We start from the raw sequence: 25,925 nt of genomic DNA, 5'->3' as shown, positions 1-25,925 counted from the left end.
AGGATCACACTGATACTTCTGCCAGGGGACGCCTCCAGAGCAGGGCTCAGTCTTACTCTTTGTGTAGGCTCTGGGGTTTCACACAAAGTCAGAGAGATGCTTTGCAGAAGCTTGTTCTGGAAACAAGAGATACAGGTCAGGCTTGGGTTGGAAAGTTTGGGGTGATAAGCCCTGGGCCTGTCACAATCAGGAATGGGCCCTGATTTGAGATGTATTTTTCAAGTTGTTGTTGTTGTTGTTTTTTTTAACTAATCCTCTTTTTGTGTATTTCTTTATCCAATTTCATGATAATTTTCCTCTTTGAACTAAGCGCTGGCCACAATGTCCTTAGATCTGATGAACTTAGTCCTACCCAAGGGAAGCTGTAGTTCATAGCAAAGGGTACATTCTAGGCCCGTGAATGTTCTGACAATCGGTGTCTTTCTACTTAGAGAGGTGCTGTTGCCTCAGCAGCTTTCTGTTCTTCACTAGCCCCTATATCCAACAGCCGGGCTTCTGGAAGGCAGCTATGCTCATCACTATACCACCAACGCTACAGCCGGGCTTCTGGAACTGCTGAGAACTGTCTTTCAGACTCGTAGTGTATAGTGTGCTCAGGCACTCAGTTGTGTCTGACTCTTGTGCAACCCCACGGACTGCAGCCTGCCAGGCTCCTCTGTGGGATTCTCCAGGCAGGAATACTGGAGTGGGTAGCCATTCCCTTCTCCAGGGGATCTTCCCAACCCCAGGATCAAACCCACGTCTCTTTAGTCTCCTGCACTGTAGGCAGATTCTTTACCACTGAGCCATCAGGGAAGCCTCATAGAGCTCTGTTCTACTTGAAGTTTGGGAAACTCTGTGCTAGAATTTTTGCTTATTTCATCCAGATTTTGGCAGTAAGTTTATACTCTTCAGTCCGATCTTTCTTAACATGCTTGAGGCATCCATGATACACAGGCAGCAAGGGAATTTTTGGCATCTTTTAAACATATAAGGCATTTTATTGTCATTTATATAACCTGTGTGGCTGCCTTTAAAAGTCATTTTTTTAAATACACGTTAAAGAAGTGTTTACAATGGCTTTATAATATTTAGTGCCTATTTTAGTAGGGATTTTGTGTTCGTGATTTAAAAATCGTGCCTCCTAATTTTACCAAAACTAGTCTTCTCTTCTGATGCCTCATAACTCACCGGGAGTGAACGTGCAGAAAACACTGAGCACAGTGATCTTACTGTATTTTCCTATAGAGGGAATGTCATCACCAAGAATGCTGTTTGAGTCATTTGAATGAAAGTCTTTCATAAACTATATGTAATTCAGTGGATGCCAATCACAGAAGAAAACAGCAAAGTGAGATGGATGCTAATTTCGCTTTTTTTCAGTAATTCCGTGCTGCACACGTGTCTTAGAGAAACTCCTCTCCTGCCCTGTTTTCTTTGGTTTGCATACATTGGGTAATCTTCGCTTGAGGACTGGCTCCTACCCCGCCACCTAGAAAACACACACAGTACAGACCTGGGCAGCGCCGAGCTGGCATGAGATGTAGTGGGGAGGGCTGGAGATCACCTGCAGGGGCGGGGCCTCTGATAACCAGTCAAGGGAATAGAAAAGATGTGGGGAGTGAAATGCTGGGTACGGAGGACACTTATTTGCTGCGAGGAAAAGCAGCCTGAAAGAAGCACTTGCTTCTCCAGGTGCTGACTTTCAGGGCCTCTGCGGCAGCGCTGGCCAGGCTTTGGGCTTCTGCCTTCTGAGTCCTCCACTTGGAAGTCCTGGGATCTTGGCCCAGGAGAGGCCGTTCTCCCTCTGCTCCCCCCTCCCCCATGGTTGGCTGAAAGGGGTGACCCGGCAGCTGTCTGTGGGGTGTTTAGGTTCTTGCAACACTCAAGACCTTTTTATAAACTCATCCAAAACCCCATCCTTGATAAAAACAGTCAGGGTAGAAATTGATTTTACTCCCCCAACATGATTAAAGCCTTAATTCGAGATCTTATTCAGAGGGGAGCCTGGAGGATCTTCCCCTGAGGTCAGGAGTCAGGCAGGTTAACATTGTTTCAGAGATTTTAGGCACCACAGTAAGACAGGAAAGAAAGCAAAGTCACAAGAACTGGCAGAAAAGATGCAATGCTCTGTGGCTTTGCAGATGGCACAGTGACATACCTGGAGAGCCCAGGAGATTCGGTGATAAAAATAACTCAAATAATTAAAAATGCAGGAACGTGGCAGCATACAAAATGAATAATAGTAATAATTATAGAAAAGCTTGCCTGAAATAGAAAAACTGATTTTTCTTGTTTTGGTTTGCAGATCTGTTTGTTTTCTGCGGCATGCTTTGTGTTGGTGGATTTTTAACTCTATCATGACACATGACTTTTTCATATTTGATGAAAAGCAGGGGTGGTTTTGTGCCTTTGTCTCGGATTCATCTTCTTAAAGGTCTTGCTCCTTCTCCCGTGTTGGTTCCTGAATGTCCTTTGCCGTGATTTCTCTCCTGGGGACCCGCCTTGCCTGGCCCTTTGTCGGCTGTTTTCCACATGGCTCTCCGAGCCCGAGAGGGGTGTTGCCACCACAACTGGCCCGACGTGAAAGGAAGCCTAGGCCGCTGGGCTTTTCTGAGACCTGTCTGGCCGTGGGGGCAAATCAGAGAGGGAAGACCCCGGAGGTGGGGGCCCTCAGCCTGGGCCCTGCGGCTCTCAGCTCCATGCGCTCACCTCTGACTCCCTTCCCCTTGACGTGCCCCTTGTTCTCTTGCCTTGATGTCCAGCCTGGCCTTCCCACCTGGCCGCATTCACCCGCCCAGGCCCACACTGTCTTCCTGGAGCGTCCTGAGTGCCTCCCCCGCAGGCAGATGCACCCTTGCCGCTTCACCCGCCACAGCCCCAATGCCTCCTCTCTTTTTAGTGTATTTTATATTGGATATAGCCAGTTAACAATGTTGTGACAGTTTCAGGTGAACGCAGAGCAGCCCAGTCATACACACACCTGTGTTTGTTCTCCCTCAAACCCCCTCTCGTCCTGGCTGGACAGCTCCCCGCTTTCTGCCTCCTGTGATGACTGTGGTTTTCTCAGGCACTCGCCTCCTGGCACCCCATCTTCCTACCCTGCCTGGCCTCTCTCCCGTGGTGCTCTTGGAAAAGGAGCTCAGTGAACGTCCTCTGAGTGAATGGAAGACATCTTTTGGAAACAGTTTGAGTTGACAGCTGCAGGTGGCTGTGTCCTGGGCGATTAGCAGCTTTCCTCTGTTTGAAACACGGGCGGTAACTCCAGCACGTGGCTCCCACATCCTCAAAACTGCCGGGTTGGGCCCACTCTGAGGACAGGCTCCGCCCTGTGCTTCATTGCCCCTGTGGTGGCTCCTGCAGGGAACCCGCCCCCATCTGCCTGACCCAGCAGGCGCTGGTACTTCCTGCTCCACACCTTGGAGCGTTTGCTTTCCATCCCTCCAGCCCGGTCCCTCTCTTGTCCTCCCTGGAGCCTCCTGCCAAAGCTGGCGGGCTGGTCTGGCCCTCACTGTTCATCCGGCTTCCCCTGCCTAAGGCCCAGGGTCGCCTTCCCCTGCTTCCTTCGCCACCGCCACGCCTGCAGCCCCTGTGCTGTCCCGCCTTCCTGCCTGTCTTCCTTTCCTGCCGGCTTCGGGGACCCAGGCCCCATCCCAGCCTGGGCCGGTGGCTCTGGCCGCGTACCCCCAGCCCACCCCTGACTCCAGCTGCCTCTTCAGGACCAGCCTGGGACGGTTGGCACAGAGTATCAGACACGAGTCCTGGGTTCCTCCCAGCTTTACCTCTGTGGTGGCAACCAGATCATCTTCTGGTTGTGGAGCCAGGATTCCTGTGGCCTCTGTGACTCAGCCTGTCTCAAAGGCTCTCTGTGTCACCTGTCAGCGAGACCTTTGGGCTCCAACTTCAAACATCAGAGTCAGTTCTTACCGCTTCCACTGTCACCTCCGGGTCTGTATGTTTCCTGGGAAATGGCCTCACATCTGGTTCGAGTTCCCTGACCGGTTTACTCGGAGCTGAAGGCAGATTGAGCTGGGTCTGCTCAGGCCCCATGGACAGCTGTCTGGAGGCCTGTCTTTGTCTTCAGGTCTCTGGAATAAGAGAATAGGCCTTTCCTGTCCACCTGGTGTAAGAGCCCATACCACGACCTGCCCGCTTGCCGATCCCGCTTTCCTGCCATGAAGACCCACCACGCCAGCCCTGGGGAGGTGGGGTGCACAGCAGAGAGGGGCCCAGGTGAAGGAGGCCTGGGAGACGAGGCGTGGGGTTTGTGGGGGAGGCTCCTGCATAGACGGCATCTACTGAGTGTTGCTGGGTGGTTGTGAAAAGGCGTCCTGTGCACCGGGGGGAGGACTAATTTCACTGAAGAGTACAGGATGCAGCCCAGATGCTCCTCTCCAGTTTCTCCAGTTTTTGGTCACCTGTGACCTCGTTTCATTGGAGCTCCTCCCTCGTGGTGGACAGGGCGTCAGATCCGTGGCTGGGGAGGAAGCAAGTAGGCGAGAAAGCGTGTTTCCTCCTTTTGAGGAACTTCTGGTCTCCTGGGGTCAAGAGATGAGGGGGCAAAGGCTGGTTTGGGCCACTGTTTCTCCATCATGCAGCTGACGATTGCCTCAGCAACAGCCCCCTGCCTTCCGGTTCTCACTTTCTAAGAGTCTCTGTTTCTTAGCACCATCATCTGCTGCTAAGGCTCCCTGTCATCAGATGATGGGGTGGGAGCTGGGGTCTGGTCACAGCCCTGATGCCCCAGCTGCTGTGAACCAACCTCTTCTGGGCTGGCCAGGAGGCTTCTGCTCACTGGTCAGAGGATGCAGTGATGCCCATCACAGACGGCTTTCCTCTGCCCACACCTGCCTGCAGGCTGCTCCCACGCCTTGGACACAGGGTGGCTCCGGTCCCTCCTGTTATCAAAATGCAGAGCATCTAGCTTGAGAAACCTGGTCAGCCGTGTAGCCTGAGCATGTCCTTCTCTGCGAATGGACTTTTGGTTTTGGTCACCTGTTAGCAGCTTTTGCTTTCTCTTTGGCCGTGATCATTGGGGGCACACCCCTGTCAGTGTCCTTCCTGTTCCACATCAGGAATGTGAATTCTCCATTGTTGGTCCTCATCCTAAGACTACAGCCCAGATACCCAAGAGGAAACTGACACCCATGGGGATGATTCTGGGTCTTGTGTAAACTTCTGCAAGGTGGCCACCTCCCTTGGGGAGGGGTCAGCGGGGTGGGGGGCTTGTGTATAACCACTGCCCCCGTTCCCTGCTCTCCATGGCATTTGGAACAGGAATCTGCCTGCCCTGCTTCTCCTGTTGCCTGATTAGAACAGGGAAGGCTTCGATTCTCAAGCAGCAGTGAGCACACTTGACTGTGACCTTCTCCAGCTCCTTGATACAGAATGTGAGCAGTGAGACCTGGCCTCGTGGCCAGGCAGCCCTTCTCCCTGGCCCCGCGTCTGCAATGCCTGGGGCAAGTGGGAGCCAGATGTCCCCTTTGACATTTTGTTGTTAGAAATGAGTCGTCTTCACTACACTGTGCATTGTTTAACCCCCCAATACAATCTTTATTAGATACCTTCGTTAATACTCCTCTGTCCTTGGTGTCAGAGACCTGCAGGTACATTTGAAATCGGGAGTGGGGAGGGCGGGGCAGGGGAGTGTGGGGAGGACTTCCCTGCTTGTCCAGTGGTTAGGACTCTGTGTTCCTACTGTGGGGGTTACCACTTCAATCCCTGGTCAAAGGAACTAAGATCGCACAAACGTTGCAGTGTGGCCGAAAAAATATTGATGAATTTAAAAAATAAATAAAAAATAAAGAAACCTGGCAGGGAGAAGCCAGACGGTCTCCGGAGGCTGTCGCTCAGCTGGCTCTTAAAATAACTCCCCTTATAATTTCCAAAGGGTGGGCTAGTTAAAATAAGATGAACTTACTATCGTTTTCTTAATATAGGAGGCCGGCGCCCACACTCTTGTCAGCCAGGATTAAATATAGAAATGGGGGCATTGCAAATCGCCACCCACAGTGCGGGCAGAGGCAGTGGCACTGAGCTGAGAGCCGCTAGTGGCTGCTTTGGTTTGCAGCAGGCGCGACCCAGTCAGCCCGGCGGGTCCAGGAAAAGAAAATTAAGCCTCTATTTTTAAGCTAGTCAACGTGTTGTCAATACTTTTTTAAAAAAAGGAAAAGGAAAAAACAACCTGTAAGCAGTTAAATGTTAGATTCAAAAATATCTCTGGTACCCGATGTTTATCTGTATGTTAGTGGCCAAGCAGGTCTTATTTTTTCCCTTCCCATAATTCCTGAAATGAATGCAGAACCCAAGGCCAACCAGTCCTACAGTTTTGTTGTCATCTTTTAAATGACGCATCTCGGGCAACCAGGACAGTGAACAACAGACTAACTTGCCAAGTCCTCCTCCCATTGTCAGCGGCACCTGTTGTACCTAACTGGGAAGGGATTGGTGCAGTTTTTTAGTGGAAACTTAGAAAGAGGCAGTTTTGAGAAAACTCTGATGCTTGATATTTTTAATTGAAGTATTAAAAAAAGTGAAGGGGAGATGGTGGCTTCCCCTGATAGGACAGCAGTGGGAGGAAGGACAGTTACAAACCGGGTGACTGGGTTCCTGGGTTGTTTTTTATTTTTATTTTAAGATTAATTAATTTAGCTGTGCTGCGTCTTAGCTGCAGCATGTGGTTCCCTGCCTAGGGATCAAACCCGGGCCCCTTGCTTTGGGAGCTCAGAGTCTTAGCCCCTGGACCACCAGGGAAGTCCCCGTTTTTATTTTTAAACAAAATTTACTTTTCTCAGTGGACACATTGATTGTAATATATCTTGTCTGCAGTCATCGATAAGGGTGTTTTGTGGTGACAGTCCTTCTTTATAGACATCATAAAGGACTGAGATTATGTGGGTTTTACTGTCTTATTTCTTCAAGGGCCATTTTCTCTTAGCAGGGAGAACAAGAATATCTCAGACCAGACCCACGCAGCGACCGGTCCAGGGCTCACCCAGAAGAGGGAAGACAGCTCGTAGTCAGTGTTTATTATTATACAGGCAGACCTCCTTTTACTGAGTTTCACTTGATTGCACTTCAAAGTTTTTTTTTTTAAACAAATTGAAGGTTCATGGCAGCTCTGCATGGAGCAAGTCCGTTGGTGCCATTTTTGCAACAGCATCTGCTCCCTTCATGTCTCTGTGTCATGTTTTGGAAATTCTCCCAGTATTTCAGACTTGATCATTATCATGTTTGTAGCGGGGATCCATGATCAGTGATCTCCGTCATTGCTGTCACAAAGATATGACTCGCTGAAGGACCCGACGGCTTCTTTTAGCGATAGATTCTTCTCAGTTAAGATGTGTACATTGCTTTTTTAGACATAATGCTATTGCATACTCAATATTGACTATAGTGCAGTAGAAACATAGCTTTTATATGCACTGGGGAACCAAAAAATTCATTTGACCCAGCTGTTTCTAAATTCCCTTTATTGCAGGGGTCTGGAACTGAGCTCACAGTATCCCCGAGGTACCTGTAATCTCAGTTTTATGAGATCAATCCCCTTCTCTCTGAGTAGCCCCCAGAGTCCACTTTGCACACAGGACCCCAGAGGGCCTGATTTTGCTTCACGCTTCTCCATTGCATTTATGAGAACAGACTCGGGGCTGTGGGAACCATGGGCACAGGTTTCTGCTTCTAGCTCTGACCTTGCACTTCCCACACACACACTGCGGGGGCTGGGAGTCCTGCCTGTGTAAAGCCAACCACTGAGCTCTGCACACGTCCAAGTTCTTCCCCAAAAGTTTTTCTGTGTCCTGAATGCTAAAATCTACCTGCTGTCACTTTTCAATGACCCCACCGTGGTCCCGGGAGGCAGAGGTAACGGAGGTGGATGGGGATGGTCCAGGTGGGGGCCATGTGGAGCAGACCTCTCGTCCCTTGAGGCTGGGGTTCCTCCTCTTTCTGGTCACCAGCTGCCCATGTATCACTGTCCCAGGACCTGGGATAAACCCCAAATTGGGGCATCATCTGACAATAGACTTGCATGGTGAGGTCATGCTTGCTCCTGACCTGGGCACCAGGAGGCCATGGGCTCAGTCCAGGGGTCAGTGCTATAAACACCATTGTTTCTTGTCAGAGCTGCGGCCAGATCCAGTTCTCTCCCAGGTCTCCCAGCCCAGATTTGTGTGCTGGCTGCTGGGGGTGGGCAGGGGGCTGTCTGTTCAGATAGTACGCTAGTTTTAAATGATGTGGATTTAATCAGACATGCTCCTGAGCAGCTTGCGCCTGGCTTTCTGTGGATGAGATGAGCATGCTCTCCCCGGCCTCACCTGAGCTGACTATGGTTGTTACACAGGCGTGGGCCGGGGACTCGCTGTCAGAGCTGCCTTCTTGGGTCAATCAGAGTTCTTTTGGTCCTTGATCACTCAGTTGGCAGTCCTTTCTGAGTTCTGCGTGTCAGGTTTGGAATTGGTCAGGACAGGGGGACAATAAGGCGTGTCCCCACGCTGTGCCAGCTTCCAGGTCACGTGATGCTGTGGTCTGGGCTGGTGGGGGTTCTGGCATCAGGAGCTCAACCAGCTGCTCACGTTCCCCCTCTCCCACTCAGCTCGTGTGCCCTGGGCTTGGGGCCCATCCCGGCCACACACACTAGATTCTGCAGTATTTTTAGTAACAGTGAAATCCCTTGTGGAACCTCTACCCACATTTTGGATAAATGGGGCAAAATGCTGGTTGAAGGAGCTGACTGTTACTTATTCCATATAGTCTGCTCTTAACAGCTTCTGCTTTTTAGGATGAATAAGTAAGGAATTAATTGTAGGTACTTTCTATGTTCTAAGCATTAATTCCAACATAAATTCTTTTTGTCCAACCTCCAAGTCTTCCCTCCCCTGGTGACACCACCAGGTAACCTGGGAACTCTGGGTGCAGGACCCCCTACTTTGCACACACTAATGTCACCCCCACCTCTCATCATGACCTTGAACTCTCTTTTCCACAGTCTTGTCTTAGTCGCAGGGAAAAAGCATATTGTTGTTGTTCATTCTCTAAGTCGTGTCCGACTCTGCGACCCCAGGGACTGCAGGACTCCAGACTTCCCTGTTCTTCACCGTCTCCCGGAGCTTGCTCAAACTCAAGTCCATTGAGTCGGTGATGCCATCCAACCATCTCATCCTCTGTAGCCCCCTTCTCCTCCTGCCTTCAATCTTTCCCGGCATCAGGGTCTTTTCCAGTAAGTCAGCTCTTCACATCACGTGAACAAGGTATTGGAGCTTCAGCTTCAGCATCAGCCGTTCCCATTAATATTCAGAGTTGATCTCCTTTAGGATGGACTAGTGTGATCTCCCTTGTTTTCTTACATAACAGCTTTATTGAGATGTAATTAGTGTACTATACAGCTTATCCGTTACAGGTCATTGATTTTTCTCTAGTGTATTCACAGCGTCACACAGCCATCACCACAAGCAATTGTAGAACACTTGCATCACCCCAAGGAGAGACCTCTTACCCACATTAGGAGCCAGTCCCCACTTCTCCTGAACTCCCTGTGCCCAGGCAACCTTTAGTCTGCTTTCTGTCTCTATGGACTTTCATATTCTGGATATTTCATATGAATGGAATCCTCTAATATGTGGTCTTTTGTATTTGACTTCTTTTACTCAGCATCATGTTAAGTTTCATCCATGTTGTCTCCTGTTGTCAGTACTTTGTTTCTTTTTATCACTAAGTAATATTCCATTGTGGGGCTTCCCACGTGGCACAGTGGTAAAGAATCTACCTGCCAATGCAGAAGACTTGAGTTCAATCCTTGGTCTGGGAAGATCAACTGGAGAAGGAAATGGCAACCCACTCCAGTATTCTTGCCTGTGAAATCCCGTGGACAGAGGAGGAACCTGTTGTTCATGGTGTCACAAAAGAGTTGGACCCAAGCTAGCAACTAAACAACAATATTCCACTGTGCAGATACACTACGTTGTCTTTGTCCTTTTAGCTGTGGATACACATCTGTGTTTCTCTGCTCTGGTGTATTATGAGTAAGGCCCTCATGAGATATGTGTACAAGTTTTTGTGTGAATGGATGTTTTTCTTTCTCTTGGGTGCACACCTAAGAGTGGAATTGCTGGGTCATGTGCCAACTCTGTGTCCAGCCTTTTGAGAACCTCCCAGCTGTTTCCAAAATGGCTGCATGATTTCCATCCCCACCAGCCATGTAGAGGGTTGATTCTCCACCTTCCCTCCAGCTCTTGTCATCTGGCTTTCTGATGGCGGCCATCCCAGAAGAGGGCGTGACGAAGCTTTCCTGACAGGATAGGACACCTGTAGAGATTAGGAGCAGGGTCATCACTTTGTCAGTGGCCTAGACCCTCAGCTGAGGTCGTCTTCCAAAGCTCCCAGGAAGCACGGTTTTCAGCTTGAACTTTAGTCAGCTTCAGCCCTACTGGTGGAAGCAGGGGCATCAGTTCCCATGACTTGTTTCCAGGATGGGCAGTGGGCTCCTCTCCTTCACATCTAACCTGCTGCCTGCCCTTCTCTGCAGGGGTCACCATGAAGCTCATGGACGAGGTGGCTGGGATCGTGGCCGCACGTCACTGCAAGACCAACATAGTCACGGCCTCCGTGGATGCCATTAACTTCCATGACAAGATCCGAAAAGGTAACAGAACTCCACCGACAGAGAGGGGCAGCCTTGGCTACTTGGGTCTGTGTACAGTTTGCTTTTGGTTCACCCTGGCTCCCCCGGGCCCTGGTCTCTGCCCATTTGCCGATAAAGGCCTGTGGCTTTATCCCATTGTGATGTTGTTCAGTCTCTAAGTTGTGTCTGACTTTTTGCGATGCTATGGACTGCAGCACGCCAGGCTTCCCTGTCCTTCACTGTCTCCTGGAGTTTGCTCAAACTCATGTCCATTGAGTTGGTGATGCCATCCAACCATCTCATTAAGGGGCGTCCTTGGTGGCTCAGACAGTAAAGAATCTGCCTGCAACACAGGAGACGCCAGTTCAATCCCTGGTTTGGGAAGGTTCCCCTGGAGAAGGACATGGCAACCCACGCCAGTATTCTTGCCTGAAGAACTTCACAGACAGAGGATCCTGGCAGGCTGCAATCTGCAAAGAGTCGAACAAGACTTAGCGACTAACACTTGTCACTCTTTCCTGTTGAAGAGCAGTGTAAACTTACCCTCTTGAGGGGCCTGGTACACAGAGCCCTGCGAAGACCCCACGTACACAGTTGCTGCCGCCGCACGGTGGTGGCATGTAACCTCTGGGGGAGTGGAGATGGATCTCCTGTGTTGTCAGCAGTGGCCAGGTCAGAGCAGGAAGCCCCCAGCCTTCAGCCCATCTGCACCATCCAGCACAGAGACGGTGGTTTTCCCAGCAGAGATCCAGTCCCAGCCCCACCCGGAAATGGTTCCGTGCTCGTCTGAAGACATACAGTGACTGTCCCTTCAGTCTATTGTGAGATGAGGCTGTGTGCCCCTGGAGAGCAGCCCTTACTTCACTCTGGGGTCAGGGGTCCAGGCAGTGAGAGGGACAGAGAGAAGGTGGGGGTGACAGAGAGAAGACGGGGGCTGACTCCTCGCCCCCAGCCTCAGGGAGCAGTGCTGGGCGGAGCAGTGCCAGCGGTCCAGGCCTCTGAGGCCCCCTCCAGCTGGGGTCCAGCCCAGCTGCACGCGCACGCCTGCAGACATGCTTGGCAAATAAGTGCTGCCCACTGGGGACAGAGCAACCTGAAGCAGGGGCACCTCCTCTCCCGGCCTGGTCGAGAGCACATCATCTGACCCGCGCTGGACTGGGGTGGGTGCTTTAGGGGAGGGAAGGGGTGGTCTGTGACTCCCTGCTTTTAGAACCCCTTCCCAACTAGTAGGTATTTGTGTCAGATGCAGACCACAGTCCTTTTAGAATTTTCCCAAAATGAGTGGGTCTTGTCCATCTTGGCAGGTCCTCCCAGGGCCTTGGTGCTGTATATGTGGGTGCTGTGGATGTTCGGGAGAGGAAGGGTCCTCTCCGGCCACAAGTCCTGGACCCTCCTTTTCTGGAACTGACTGCTCCCTGGATAAATCACTGTGATCACAGTGTCCCTGTTAAACATGATGTCAGAACCCACAGTGGTTTCATGCTTGTTCAGTGTATCCCCAGTGCACTCTGAGAACCGCCAGCTGGGTGTCCTCCAGAGGTGGCCAGTTCCTCCAGATCAGCCCATCAGCCAGGTCTTTCACCGCTGAGGGGAAGGCCCCAGAGAGTGAAGTCTGCCTTTGTTGGAAACAGGGAGCCCACCCCTCCTCACCCCTGGCTCTTCACCCTCCATCCCTCTTGTGACCAGAATCACGTTTCAGTAGGGAGGTTGGGGAGGTCAAGGAGATGCTCGTTGGGCAAGGAGATGCTTGGTTGGTTCGTTTTGAGGGAACACTGTGAACCCTGGCCGGAGGAGAGCACTTTTCCTGGGGATGCATTGAAACCTGGGAGATGTCAGGGCAATGTGGGTGCAGAAAAGACTTTGTTTCTGAAAAGTTAGTTTTATTCCAAAACACAGAGAAAAGGGGACTTCCCTGGTGGTCCAGCGGTTAAGACTGAACTTCCACTGCTGGGGGCATAGGTTCACTCCCTCCTCGGGGAACTGAGATCCCACATTCCTCAGGGCGTGGCCAAACAAAAGCCCAAAACACAGTGAGAGGGATCTTCATTTTCACAAGCCGTGCTTTTCTGTTGGAACATTCCACTGTGGATGGAGTGAGAGTGAGGGCTGTGCTGTGGGCTGCCCCCCACGACGTTGAGCCCTTTGCACCCCACACCCCCACAAACCCCTTGCGGCATCAGAGCCTTGGCCTTGAGCCTGTGCAGCCCGGGGCCCCAGAGCTGGGCCTCCCGGCCTGGGGAGCCTCAGGGAGCAGAGAGACGGTTTCTCTCTTCTCAGATCAAATCTTGTTTTGTGTATAAAGGAATGTGAGCCACACTGAAGTCACAGTTATGGAGTCTGGCCCGTTTCAGTGCAGTGTCCCCGGGGCCATTAGACAGTGTCACACCTTATTTGTTGTTTTCCCAAGGAGTGTCCCCGTGTGAAGCTGTCGACTTCTTCACTCCCTGCCTCGCTGTGGCTTGAGGAGGAGGAGCCTGGCCAGTCACTGCTGATGAGGTCTCAGTCCTGGCCGCTTCAGACAGTTGTCACATGTCGTGTTCAACATGGAGGAGCAGAGGCCGCGGGGGAACTGCTGCTCCCTGGCCCCTTGTCCTCTCTCACTGTCCGTTCCTTTCTGGGGATGCGCAGGGTGAGGCCGGCCGCGCCTGGATGACCCCGCGGGTTCAGGGTTCCTGGCGCCAGGCATCAGAAGAGTGTCGGACACTTGGTGAAGGGGTGGTGTTGACATTCCCCATGGTTCCGCTTCGATTTTCTGATGCAGATCTGCTGAGATGACTGTGAGCCCATGGGGCTCTCAGGGCGCAGATTGTGAGCTGCTGCCGGTCCTTGGTCTCGGCCGAGAGGGCAGGAGCCGGTGCTGCCGCGAAGGGGAGGGCTGCATGGCTGTGTCCAGTTCTGCTGGCAGGAGGGCAGGGCAGCAAGAGGGCGTGTGAGTGTTCCCAGGCAGCGCAGCGGTGACCACAGCCTGGGAGCTCCAGGTGTCAGCAGTGTATCCCCTCCCCGTCATGGAGGCCAGGTGCGCCTTTGGGGGCCATTATTCTGATGACCATAGATGGGGTCTTAGCAGAGGGGGTGTGACTTTCTCTGACTCCCCTGTTTCACCATATTTCATTTGAACAACAGCTGGAATGGAGAGGAGGCCAGGCCTTTAGGTTGAGGCGGGAACTGCTCAGCTGTGTCTCTGTTCAGCCTCCGGGGAGGCTGCTTCCTCTGAGGGCGGGCGTTGGTGTGCTGTCAGCAGGCGCCGGCCCGACTGTGGCCTCAGTGGTCACTTGGGGGGTGTCTGTCAGGGAGCCATGTGCAGCTTTGTGGCATGAAAACATCGCCCGGAAGTAGTTCAGAGGACGACTTTGAATTTCAGCCCCAGCGGGTGTGTACTGAGAGGGGGCTCGGTGGCACCCACACTTCTGACACAGTGGGGGCAGCCTGCAGGGTGGGGACAGTGCCCGCTCGTAGGGTGTGGCAGGTTTGCTGTCATGTCACCAACCAGATTCCTGGAGCCATCACTGCCGCCTGGACCACAGAGGGCCCACCTCTTATACCCTCATCAGCCCTCCCTCCAGCCCACGTTCACAGTCTTTAACACCAGTGACCCCACCGGGTTCAGCCCAGCCCCTCCACTGGGCACTGAAAGTCCTCCAGGGTTCGTCCCCCTTCCCCCTGAGGTCGGCGGGTTTGGGGGTCTTGGCGGTCGTGTACAGAATCAAACTCGAGCCAGGCCATTGAGGTGGAGGAGGAGCACTTTGTCCACGAGTCGGGCCTGGGGGGGAGTCCAGTGTCACATACCTGAGACCCCTCAGAAAGTGGTACCGAGGTGAGGTCAGTGCTGGGGGAGGGCACAGGGGACCCCAACCGCCCGCCTGAAAACAGGGCTGCCAGCGTCAGTCGGGGCAAGGTGGTGAAGCCTAAAGTCCTGAGCTTACTTTCACTTGCTCCATTTCTGACTTTTTGTTGAGATGCCGAAATGCTAAGAAAAGTGCAAAAGGGAAAATAGTTGCCTTTGGAGGCAACTAGTGGTTTTGGAGGCCTTGGGTAGGAAAACCTACAGCTTACCTACACTGCTCTTGTGGAGAAGTGATCCCCTCAGACTCTCAGGGTGGGAAGCGAAGTCTCTAGAAGATGCTTATCGTAAGCACACTTGCTGCCCCAGCTCCTTGGAGCTTAGACACTGAGCTCTTCTCAAAGTTTGCAGTACTTGGCAGTGTAGCCTTGGGAAGAGTGATGTTTTAATATTCTGCTTTCTTTTCCGAATCCCTGTCTGAAACCTGCCCTGGAAGAGGCACCATGTGCAGGGGGAGCTGGCGGCCCTCCTGGGTGGCCCCTCGAGGCAGCCCTGCCGTGACTTAGAAACATATCAGCTGTGACCTGCAGCTCGGCTTGCTGCGGGTGCCTCTTCTGTTTAACTCCGGTGCATTGCTCACTTTTGAGTGCCAGGCGTGGCTGAATGCTTCACACAATTACCCCTCACATGGGTGAGGGTACGATTGTCCTCCCCAATGAGACAGGAGCCCTGTTTATCCCGTTTTCTGATTTGGAAACTGCTGGTCAAGGGATTAAAGAAAGTGCCATGGCCAAAGGGCGGGTCCGTGGTGAAGCCAGGCGGGGAGGCGGGGACAGTGGCTCCAAGGTCAGAGCTCTCGAACCCATGCCTGGTGCCCTCCCACCACCCTCCGGGCCTGAACTGCATGGGGACCTCTGCCAGGGCCCAGGGGCGTCGGCCTCAGCGGCGATGCTGATCAGGTGCAGCGCCAGCCACTGTAGATGCTCTCACTGGACTGCCAGAGGAGTGATGGTTCCCCCATCACACGTATGTGAGACTCCAGACTGAAACAGGGCTGAGGGTTCTGCAGTCATTGGCGTCTGGCCCCAAGGAAGGCCCGGCTCTGCCTGTGTCCCCTCATAGTCTCGGCCCAGGGACACCTTTTCCTGCTAAATTCGGACAGTTAGAGGCAGACAGTTCAGTCTCTGCTCCCAGTAGCTCTAAATCTGCTTATGTCTGGTTTACCCGCACGTGCCCCCCAGCGTCTCCACAACAGTCAGTAGCCACATGCTGCCATGATTCAATGTCAGTAATGAAAGTGTCAGTATTGAAAGTGCTACTCCCTGGTCAACAGGCCTGTGATCCTCCCTGAGGCTTTAGGAGAGAATCTGCTTCCTGCCTTTTCTGGCTTCTAGAGGTGCCTGCACTCGCTGGCTTGTGGCCCATTGTCCACCCTTACAGCCATGGCCCAGCATCTCCCTGACCCTGCGTCTGTGGTCACGACTCCCTCATCCTCTCGTGAGGACTGCTGAGATGACCTTGGGCCTACCTGGGTGATGCAGGCTGAGGTCCCACCTCAAGATCTCTAACCTCATCCCAACTGTGAGGTCCTTTTGTGTTAAATTCCAGCTGACACAGAGAGGCGGTGGGGCTCCAGCCCACTTCTGAGCTCTGCCATTCTCCCCACCTGGGTCTCACCCTGCGAGCCCTGGGATAGGATGCTAGCAGAAACCCCAGGAGAGCATGGAGCTCCTCAGCTCTTGTGGGATGGGAAGTGCTCCCCCTCTGTGACCAGCCTCCCAGCAGTGGGTATGGGCCCCTCTGAGGTTCGGGGGTTAGGGATGACAGGCGGAGGCAGCGAGCTTCCTGGCTCATCACAGAGGGTTTGCACTGGAACTGGGGTCCCCGTGAGCACAGCTGAGTCCTCACCTCTCAGACAGGCTCCTATGCTGGGGATGCCCCCGTGGGTCCAGCCATGAATGCAGTCACTCCTCAGCCTCAGATCCGAGACAACTGTCCGTGTCCTGGGGCCCAGGTGGAAGGGCAGGGGTTCACCCATGTCTTCACCGCTGAAGAGCTGAGGCTCCCTGCCCAGTGCACTCGCCCGTTTGATTCATTGTGACAGCGTCAGAAGCAGCTTCTTGCCCGATGCAAATGTGCCTGCTGCAGAAAGAGAGGAAGGAAGCGATTTGTTTTAAATGTCACTTCTTATTACCTTGTTAGAAGGACGCTTCTCACGCCCTCGAGACACCACAGGGCGTTCCGTGGGCACTCTCTCCCCTGGGTTTTCAGACACTTCCCCCACCCCAAGGGCTGTGAGAGAAGGACGCTCAGACCCCCCCAGACGTGACAGTCCTGGGCTTCTATCCACACACGTACTGTGTGGGAGTGACTTCCCAGAGAGACAGCCGTTTGCAGACAAGGAAATTGAGGCACAGCAGGCTCCAGCCTTGCCTCCTGCCCAAGGTCAAACCTAGGGCTGTGGGACCCCCAGCGCCCGTGGGCCCCAGGGCTCCTCTGCAGGTCACCGTATTCTGGGGGATTGGCAGGCCTGCGCCGCAGGCAGGCAGTTCCAGACCTGGAGAGCCTGCCCCTCATGGGGACAGTCTGTCTGCTTTAGGGCTAATCTGTTCCTGCTTCTGTGGCTTGAAGGAGAACTGGCTGGTCCCTTCTGGCCTTACTTCCTGGGATCCCACCCCATCCAAGGTGGCACGTGGTACCCAGCGCCTGCAGGAGATGCTGTTTTTCCCCTTGAGTGTGTTCCACCACTCTTAAACGTGCTGTCGTCCAGGTGGGTTTGGGTGTGTGAGCTAGTGGGACAGTCCCCAGGCAGTCTCTCAGCCCTTTGGACCACTCTACCAGGGCCACGTGTGTCTCACTGCCCCCCATGGGGCACCCTTGAGCACGTGGCAGGTCACACCTGCCCTTGCAGTTTCTGAGACAAAGCGAACAGGAGCCCAGCTGGACTCAGGCTGGGGTTGTGCTCTACCCAGACAGGCCCCCACTGTCCTGGGCTGAGGTTGAGGCCGGCCCAGCACCCCTAGAGGTGGTGGCCCTGCCCCTGGTCCCAGGGAGGAGGGAGGGAGCGTGGCTTGCCGGGCTGCTTGGGCAGAGGCGGCCACCGTGGCAGCTGAGGTGAAGCGTCTGCAGGAGGGGCCCCACCCGGCTGGAGTCTTCCATGGCCGCTGTCCACACAGGGCCACGTGTTGGTTCAGGGGTGAGGGGCGCCCACTCTCATGGGGCCCTCAGGCTGTGAGGGAGCTGAGCAGACCTGCAGGTGCCTGGGGCTGGATGCCTGGAAAGAGAAGAGCTCTGTTCCAGAAAGAGGTGCCTGAGCAGAGGGTGGATGGGGCGGGGCTGTGTTGGGGGGTGGTCTGTAGAGTAGGCATGTCTGTTTCCACAAAGCTGGGCCCATTGCTGGTGACTTCCGCCTCTGTGGACTGACCGTTCCGTGCTCTCAGGTCCTGGGGGGAGCTGGCGACGTGGCAGTGGCTGGTGGGAGCCTTGCTGGCTCCTGCGAGCTGACAAGCCATGGGTGTGGCCACAGCTGCCCTGGGGTGCCCCTGACCTCCATGACTGACCCCTTCCCCAGTGACTGACCGCAGACCCCAGGGCTGTGTGGGGTGTATTTTCCCAGCCAAGGGTCAGGGAAGGTTGGCCCTTGGCTGCACTGGGGTCTCTTATTGTCAGTTTCAAATCCAGTCCCTGCCCCTCAATTACCGAGTCTGGCTTCCCGTTTTCAAGCACCTCCGTGTGAGGCAGCCTGGGGTGAGTGAAGCCTGGGGCTCGTGAGGTAGGAGTGTTGCCGTCTCCAAGAGGTGGAGGCTGGTGTTGGCTGTACTGAATCTTTCCCGACTTCCAGGAGGCAGTCATTGTGTCTCCTACCGTGAGTGGCTCTCAGGACCGTGTCCCCTCGGGTCTCAAATTCATCATCAGCCTGCTTCGTTGTCTGCAGTCAGTTTTGATGAAAAATTTCTTCACATTTCTACCCGAAATGATCAGCCATGCAGTTGGTGGGGGGCTTACACAGGAGATATGGCATGGGTGTGTTTTCATTTGTTCTTTGGACAAACAGTTGTTAAAAGGCTCTGCATTCATTGCCCCTGCATCCCTGCCCCTTGGCTGGGAGCTCCGGTGAGTTTCCTGTTGAGGAAGGGGCCTGCTTCCTCAGCTCGTGGCCCCCCCAAGGCCGCTGTCTGATCATGGGTGAGAGGGTGTGGCGGCGGCACTGGGGTAGGCTGATGGGGATGGGTAGGGGTGCTGGGACATCCCTCAGGGACGCCCACCTCCCCTTCCGACTCCCCTGGAGACGGCCCCTGGGGGCCACGTGGGGGTTGTTCCCAGAGTGGGCCTAGGCACTTTGCTCGTTGCTGACTTGTTGGCCTTCCTTTCCCCCAGAAGTGGCCATGTGCGACACGGAGTGCTCCCTGTGAATATGGGGTGAGTGTGGCACAGAGCATCTGTACTTTATAACACAAATAACTGCTCCTGCTTCTGACTGCCCACACGCTGACCCCTAACCATCACCCGCTGCCCCGACTTGTCTGTCCTGGTCTCTAAACATGTGTTGTGGGGCTGTCTCTGTGGAGCTGGGACGTTGGGGTTCTCAGCTGTTAGGTCACTGCAGCCGGCACTGGTCTGATCTAGACAGGAATTTCCTTGAGCCTGGCCCAGAAGCAGGCTGGTTTGGGGTGGTGGTCCTGGGCACGTGTCAGAGGAAAGCCCTAAGCATCAGTGCTGCCTTGGGGTGCAAAGCACCATCAGTGGTGGTAATAAGTGCACTGCATGCCTGCTGCCACCAGGCAGGAGCCTCAGCACCTGGCTCGTTTCATGCCAGTCCCTAGTTACCCCGAGGGGCACCTCAAGTCTGTTTATAGGAGAAAAACTGGGTTCCGTGTGATTAAGTCAGAGGAAGAGAAGGCCAAGGCCAGAGGTGCAGGGAGCCTGTGACTGGGAGAGATGCTCTAGGGTAGGTGTTCAGGACCCAAGGGTGTGGGGAGTGCGGAGAGGTTGGGGGGGTGGTGGGGGGAAAGCAGGGGACCCCCCCCCCCGGACAGTATCATGGGAATGTGTAACCGTCTGTGAGGAAAACTGCTGGAGTTGGGAGGTGGGGGCATACGGGGACTCTGACCACAGAGAGGGCCATGGGGGAGTCTTTGGAGGGCAGATCTTTGGCTCAGGGAAGAGTGCTGGTCCCATGGGCAAGACTGGCGGGGAGGAGAAACGCAGCCCCACCTGGACAGAAGGTAGGAAGGAGACATGGGCTGGAGTGCAGACGGTGGCTCCGGGGGATTTAGGACTGCGGTCAGCGTGAAGGCTTGGCCTGACCGTACACGCAACCTTGCCGTCAGACCAGCATCCGGAATGTTAGAGCTGGCTGGGAGGGACTGGGGAGGGTGGAGGAAGGTTCTTCAGTGGCCCTTAGAGCAGGTGGGGGATCAGGGGGAGGCAGCCGTGCAGCTCCAGGGCCACAAGTAAGGCCAGAGCGTGGTCAGCACAGATTCAGCCTTAACCCACCAAGGGACCTGAGAGCACGTGGGGGGCTGGCACCCTTCCCCAGACGCTGCCACCTCGGGGGTAGAGACCCTTGCCTGGGTGGCCACCGGGACCCCTTTGGCTCTGAATGTTTCCGTAAGTGAAGGAGGCCCACTTGCTAATCAGAAAGTGAACCTTCTTGGGCTCCCGTGTGCTGGCGCTGTGACATCCACAGTGAGGACTGTGGTCTGTGCTGTCTCACCAGCATCTGCAGCGTCTTCCCTGTCCGGCCTGGTTTGGCCACCCTGACCTGCTGTCTGTGCTCCGCAGGCTGTGTCATCACCATCTCTGGACGCATGACCTTCACCAGCAATAAGTCCATGGAGATTGAGGTCTTGGTGGACGCCGACCCCGTGGTGAACAACTTTGTGAAGCGCTACCGGGCCGCCAGTGCCTTCTTCACCTACGTGTCCCTGAGCCCAGAGGGCAAGTCTCTGCCTGTGCCTCAGCTCGTGGTGAGTGACCCCTCTGGCCCGTGTGTCCTTAGGAGTGACTGACCCCCATGCTGGGCCAGCCTGCTGGGCACTCACCAGGCTTCCAGGAGAAACCGAGTCACAAGAGTCTGTTCTGGGCTGCTGGGGCCCCCTCCACTCCTGAGGGGCCAGTGGCCTTGGCTGAGGTGCAGGTCACATGTGACAGCCCATCCCTGGGGGCGCGGGGGAGGGGCTGGGCAGACAGTGTGAGAGGTGGTGCCCCTTACAAGCTCCTTGCCGAGGGATGAGCATGCTGCCCTGGGGGTCCTGATGCTGTGTACGATTGCTGGAGCGGGGTAGGGGGAGAGGACCCTCCCAGGGTCCTCTCAAGGAGCCCCTGGCCTGAGTCCTGCACAATGGGGCCAAACCAGACCCCGCACCTTGAGGCTGGGCCTCATGGCCTTTCCCAGACTGGGTGCAGGCGGGCAGCTACCACCACAAGCAGACCCTGGTTCTCCAGTCCAGGCACAGATCCTGGAGAGCCTCAGTCCCCAGCAGGGTTCCCTTGGAACTGTCCTGGGTTCCACAACCCCAGAGACTGCTGTTGGGGCTGCTGGGGCTGAGGGTCATGAGCATTTTCTTAATTTGGAAAAGAGACGGTTGGATTCACTGAGCATGTAAGGACTTCCCTCCCTCTTCCCACCCGCCTCAGCACCGCCCCCCAGCCCCCATCCCAGCTCTTGTTACCCGCGGACCCCCAGCACTCAAGGCCACAATCACAGGAGTCTTTTTTTTTTTTCATTTATTTATATTAGTTGGAGGCTAATTACTTTACGATATGTAGTGGTTTTTGCCATACATTGATACGAATCAGCCATGGATTTACATGTGTTTCCCATCCTGAACCCCCCTCCCACCTCACCAGAGTCTTCTGAGGCTCCCCCTCCCTCTGGGATCACTGACAGCACCTCTTCCTGGTCCCTCCCTCCTTTACACACTCACCCACTTATACACGCGCGCACACACACACACACACTCTTCTCCAGCACAGGGGTGATTTGTTCTCAGCAGTGCAGATCTTGTCACTTCCCTGCTGAAACTTCAGGAGTCTGGTTCATTTAGAATAAAACGCGTGGTCCTAAGGCTCATGCCTTGAGGGTCTGTGCACCCCGCCCCTGCCACTTACTCCACCCCAGCCTGCTTCTGCCTCACCTGGAGCCCTGCTGCTCCCACAGAGGTTCCAGGCCACCTGCAGGGGTCAGTCCTCACCCCCCAGGCTGAGCTCAGTGTTGCCTCCTTGGAGGAGCCTCACTGACCCCCATCCAGCATCCCCATCATGGTCTGGCCTTGTCCCTGCCTTGCCCTGTTCCAAAGCACCAGCCCCCCGATTTGGTGATGCTGGTCACTTGCCGATTGTCCCACCCCCACTTGTCTGAGCCTCACGAAGACTAGAACACATGTGCTCCCTGGGGGTCACTGGGTCTGCAAGTCTCAGTATGTAGGGGGCTGCTCTCTGGAAAGTGCGTGAATCCTGCTGTGTGCAAGGCCTGAAGCAAGAGACAGGCATTGTGGGTCCTCAGAGGAGCAGGGTGTGTGCTCGGCTGGCAGCTTCCACCTGAGGGCTGTGAAGTGGTGCCCGGGGGCTAAACAGGAGCCCCCAGGAAAGCCAATGGGTAAGGGCCATGTTGGGAGGTCCCAGAAGCTCAAATGCCAGCAACTTGGCATGAGCTAGCCTTGAGAGAACCCAGGAGTTAGGGAGCAGAGGCGGCCAGGATTGGGGAGTGGGGGGGCAAGTGGTGAGGAAGCCTGGCTGGGAGGCACTCGGTAATTGTGTACTGGACGAATGAGGAAGGAATGAATGAACAAATGAAGGAATGATGATGCATCCAGATTTCCCTTGAGGCTAATGAGAGCTTTATAACTTCACACATTTCTTAGTGATGCCAAGCTCAGCCTGGCCCTGGGGGCCAGGCTTCCCTGCGCGTTACCCTCTTACACTGGTGAGGACCCCCTCAGCCCAGCAAGGCTGAGTCACTTGTAGATGTTCACGCAGCTGGCCCATGGGAGCCTGGGTGTGGAGAAGGCCTCTCTGCTCAGGCTGCTCCTGGTTGGTCTTGAGTCAGGCCCTGGGTCTGCCACTAGGGGGCCAGGAGGAAGCTGGAATCCCTGGCTGAGGTTGGGCTGGGCTGTGCAGAGCACAGAAGCCTGGGCAGGGGTGGGGGTGTGTTAGGGTCTCCAGCGCCTGGCGCTTTTGTGGAAGTGGCTGGCAAGCGACTCGGGCCCCCTGGCAGTCTGAGCCCTGCTTCCAGAAGCGCCTCCCAGGGCTGCCACCGCCCCCGCCGCATCTGTGCCCCACGCAGATCCCCACCTCCTGGAGAAGAGCGTGTACTGAGAGCCTCTGTCACAGTAAACATATGGCGCTGAAGCTCACTTCCTCATGGGACTGCAGGAGGTCCTTCATGCTTCTTCCCTGGCTGAGGATGGCTGTCTGGCCTGCATTGGGGGGGTACTTCTTGGTGGCAGCTGAGTCCCACCTCTTGGAGATGCTAATGTGCCCCCCCACCCTGCTCCTCCTCTCTGGGGCCTCACAGGCCCACGGGGCAGCACTTTGGTTTGGCGGGGGAGGCATCCGGCCTCATGAAGGCTCCTAACATGGCCAGAGGAGCCTTGGCTGCCCACCAGGCCCTCTCCTTTCCCTCCCCGTTCCGCATGGCCCCTCCTGGGTGAAGCAGGTTGGGGGGTGGAGGGGGTGCTGCAGAGAGGAGGGCTGGTGAACCTGGCCTTGAAGGGTGGGGGCTGTGCCGTATTGAAGGAAGGAAGGGGTGGCCAGGGAGGGTGCCGTCCTCGGGTGGGCTCTGGACTGACACCTCCCCTCATACAGCCCTGGCCCTGCTGCCTGGTGACCAGGCCTGTGGGGGGCGGGGGTAGGGGTCCATCAGCCTTGGCCTCTCCCTCTCAGATCCTCAGCCACAGCACCCCCCACCTCTCATCAGTCGTGGTGGGTTCCCTGGGAAAGCCTCGCCTCCCCCCGACCTCCCCCCAGCATTCCTGATGGGCTTTCCTGAGCCCAAGGATGGGGTGCTCACCTCACCTGCACGCCACCCTGATGGCGCAGCGGGATGGCTGCCACCCCACCTGGCCCCTTGGTTGATGATCTGTGTTCCCTTGACCTCTACCCACAGACCTGACCTCCAGCCTTGACCCTCTCGGCCCCAAGTGCAGGCTCACCCTTGTTCTGTCCAGACCCTTGTCCTGTCTCTGTCCATGTTGCCACAGGGCCCCTTGGGGACACCTGTCAGCCTGGCCACCCCCAGCATCTCCGTCCTATTTACTGAATTTGCACCACACACAAGCGAGGCCTTGACTTCTGTCCTCCCGCCTCCCTCGCCTCCAGGCTCCAGCAGGGCAGCCCCATCCAAGGATGCTCTCCATCTTTAATCTCACTGGCCTCTCCCTGGCTTTGGCATGACTCAACTGTGAGGGACTCTGCGGTGTTCAGACAGCCACCCCATGGCCAGCTCACCCGGGCTCTGAGAGAGCCCGCCTGCACCCTGCCCTTGGTTGGGGGTGGGCCCAGGCCCCAGGCTGCCTCTGTTTCCTCCCCAGGGTCTCAGCAGGCATCTCAAGCATAACATTCCCAGCCTCCACCCCCAGAACCCCGCTCCTCCCGGTGTGTTCGGCCTGGCTCCGAGCCCCCCTCAGCTCCAAGCCACATACCCGCCCTGTTCCTGCTGCCACCTCCCTGACTGCACTGTGTCTGAGCAAATGTTAGAACAGAATCATGTTCGCTGCCTCTCCCACCTCAATGGTTCAGCAGCTCCTTAGTGCCCTGGGCACAGATGGGTCCAGCCAAGTCGGCCGCCATTGTTCCCGTACTTCCTCTTTCCGTCACAGCCAAACCTCAGGGCCCTATCCAGGGCCCGTCACCATACAGGTTCACCCAATTGAAACCCAAACCTCAGGACCTTTGCACTGGCTGTTCCTCTGCCAGGACACTTCCCTCCAGTCATCACGATGTCAGCTCCTGCCATGGTTTCCCAGATAATTTTCTCCTTCGATGACCTTCTCTCCCCTCTCTGGATAAAGCCTTATTACTCCTCCCCCCATCATCCTGTGACTCCTGTTGCCTGGAAACAACCTGGAGTTGGTAGAAGGGGGAGCTCAAAAGGAGCCAGCAACTGAGAGGGCTGGGGATGGGGCTGGTCACAGGAGAGGAGGGGCAGCGACCACCTGTGGCCCCCCTGAGCTGCTGGAGGGCAGGCCTGGCCCAGGACCTCCCTTCTGGCCCTTTCCTCTGCTGTTGGCTGAAGGAGTGGGGCCTGCAGGGCCCCTCACATGGCCCTGAGACCAAGGATATCTGAAGATATCCACCATCTTCATTTTGAAAAGGCTCCTTCCGTTGTAGATGCAGGTGGACAGGGTGTCCTGGCAAGGTCTGCAGTCTGGCTATTGGTGGTTGTGTGGCGTGCCCGCCCAGGGGCTGCTTTAGGCTCAATTGAAGGCACTGTGGTGCCTCTTCTGCCCTGCCTGAACCCCAGAACTCAGCCTGCTGGGAAGACCAGTGCCAGCAGCAGTCTGGGAAGAGTGCCTCCCCCAGGGTCTAGTCTCCATGGAGAGCTGCTTGTGATCATGGAGCCCTTTGTAGAGGAGCCCCTGGCCTTCCTGGGCTGGGCCCGTCTCTGCACCTGGGGGGCTGCCTGCGCCCTTTCCAGAAACCCAGGAACCTGGGATGAGGGTGGGCAGGCGAGAGGAAGTCACCTGCTTGATGAAGGGAATGGGACGGAGACTGAATTCCCAGGTTTTCGGGGCCAGTGCTGGTGATGGCCGCTTCTCGCTGGCTGGCTGCATGTAGACGCAGGCTATCCTTGCTAATTAAAGATGGTCTTTGATTCTTCACTGAGGTGTCCTGGGGCCACCGATGTGGATAAAAATAGCCTCTGGTGGGGGAGGGTGGGCAGAGTCCCCGGCCTCCAGCCTGGCTTCTGCAGCGCTCACTGGGGAACCACCAACATCGCGTCGTCTGTCTCTGAGCCCACGTGTGGCACGTGGGGGCTCAGCCCTCCCCACCCCCATTGTCAGCACTTCTCCTCCCGTCTATTTTTAGCTCCCGTCCCCAGGGCCTGGCTGACACGGAAGGCAGCGTGGCTGTGGGAGTTTTTCTTGATGAATATTTTATGCTGGGAGGGCCCGCTGTACCGCGCCAGCAGATGCCGGTACTTCCAGGCTGATTGTTAAAGGCGATTGTGGCCTGTGGAGCCAGCCAGCTCCCTCTGAAGGCCTCCCTGTGGCCGTGCCCTCTGACCTCAAGGGTCGGGGTGAAGGGCAGAGTTGGAGGGGTGGCTCCCTGGGACCCGCTTCCACACTGGTCCCAGCACCTCCCAGGGGTGACTTTTCAACCTGGGAGTGGGAGGACTTTAGTCCCCCCAAACGTGAGAACTAGTGGACCCTGTGTTAAAGCGGGGGCAAGGCTGGTTTCTGTTCTCTGGTTCAGATGTTGGTGCTGCAGACCCCGAGGTCCTGGAAGACCCGCGTCGGGGGAGGTCTCCCCTCACAGAGGGAGCCACCTGGACCCTGTGCCAGGGCAGTCACATGATGCCAGTTTTGGACATGGGCATTCACA

The 25,925-nt window shown here is 55.4% G+C and overlaps 1 protein-coding gene across 3 annotated transcripts in view; it reads left to right on the top strand.

Annotated features, from left to right (window-relative positions):
- ACOT7 (acyl-CoA thioesterase 7) overlaps positions 1–25,925 on the top strand; it is a 99,129-nt gene that overhangs the window by 66,381 nt on the left and 6,823 nt on the right. For all 3 annotated transcript variants that reach the window (XM_070474199.1, XM_020904477.2, XM_020904476.2), the window contains exons 7-8: positions 10,502–10,618; positions 20,163–20,347. In XM_070474199.1, coding sequence (XP_070330300.1) covers positions 10,502–10,618; positions 20,163–20,347 — 302 coding nt within the window. The remainder of the gene's footprint in view (positions 1–10,501; positions 10,619–20,162; positions 20,348–25,925) is intronic.

The sequence above is a fragment of the Odocoileus virginianus genome, chromosome 11 (assembly GCF_023699985.2).
Source record: "Odocoileus virginianus isolate 20LAN1187 ecotype Illinois chromosome 11, Ovbor_1.2, whole genome shotgun sequence".
NCBI lineage: Eukaryota > Metazoa > Chordata > Mammalia > Artiodactyla > Cervidae > Odocoileus > Odocoileus virginianus.
The sequence above is the reverse complement of the archived record's forward strand: the minus strand, read 5'-3'. Positions and strand labels throughout refer to the sequence as shown.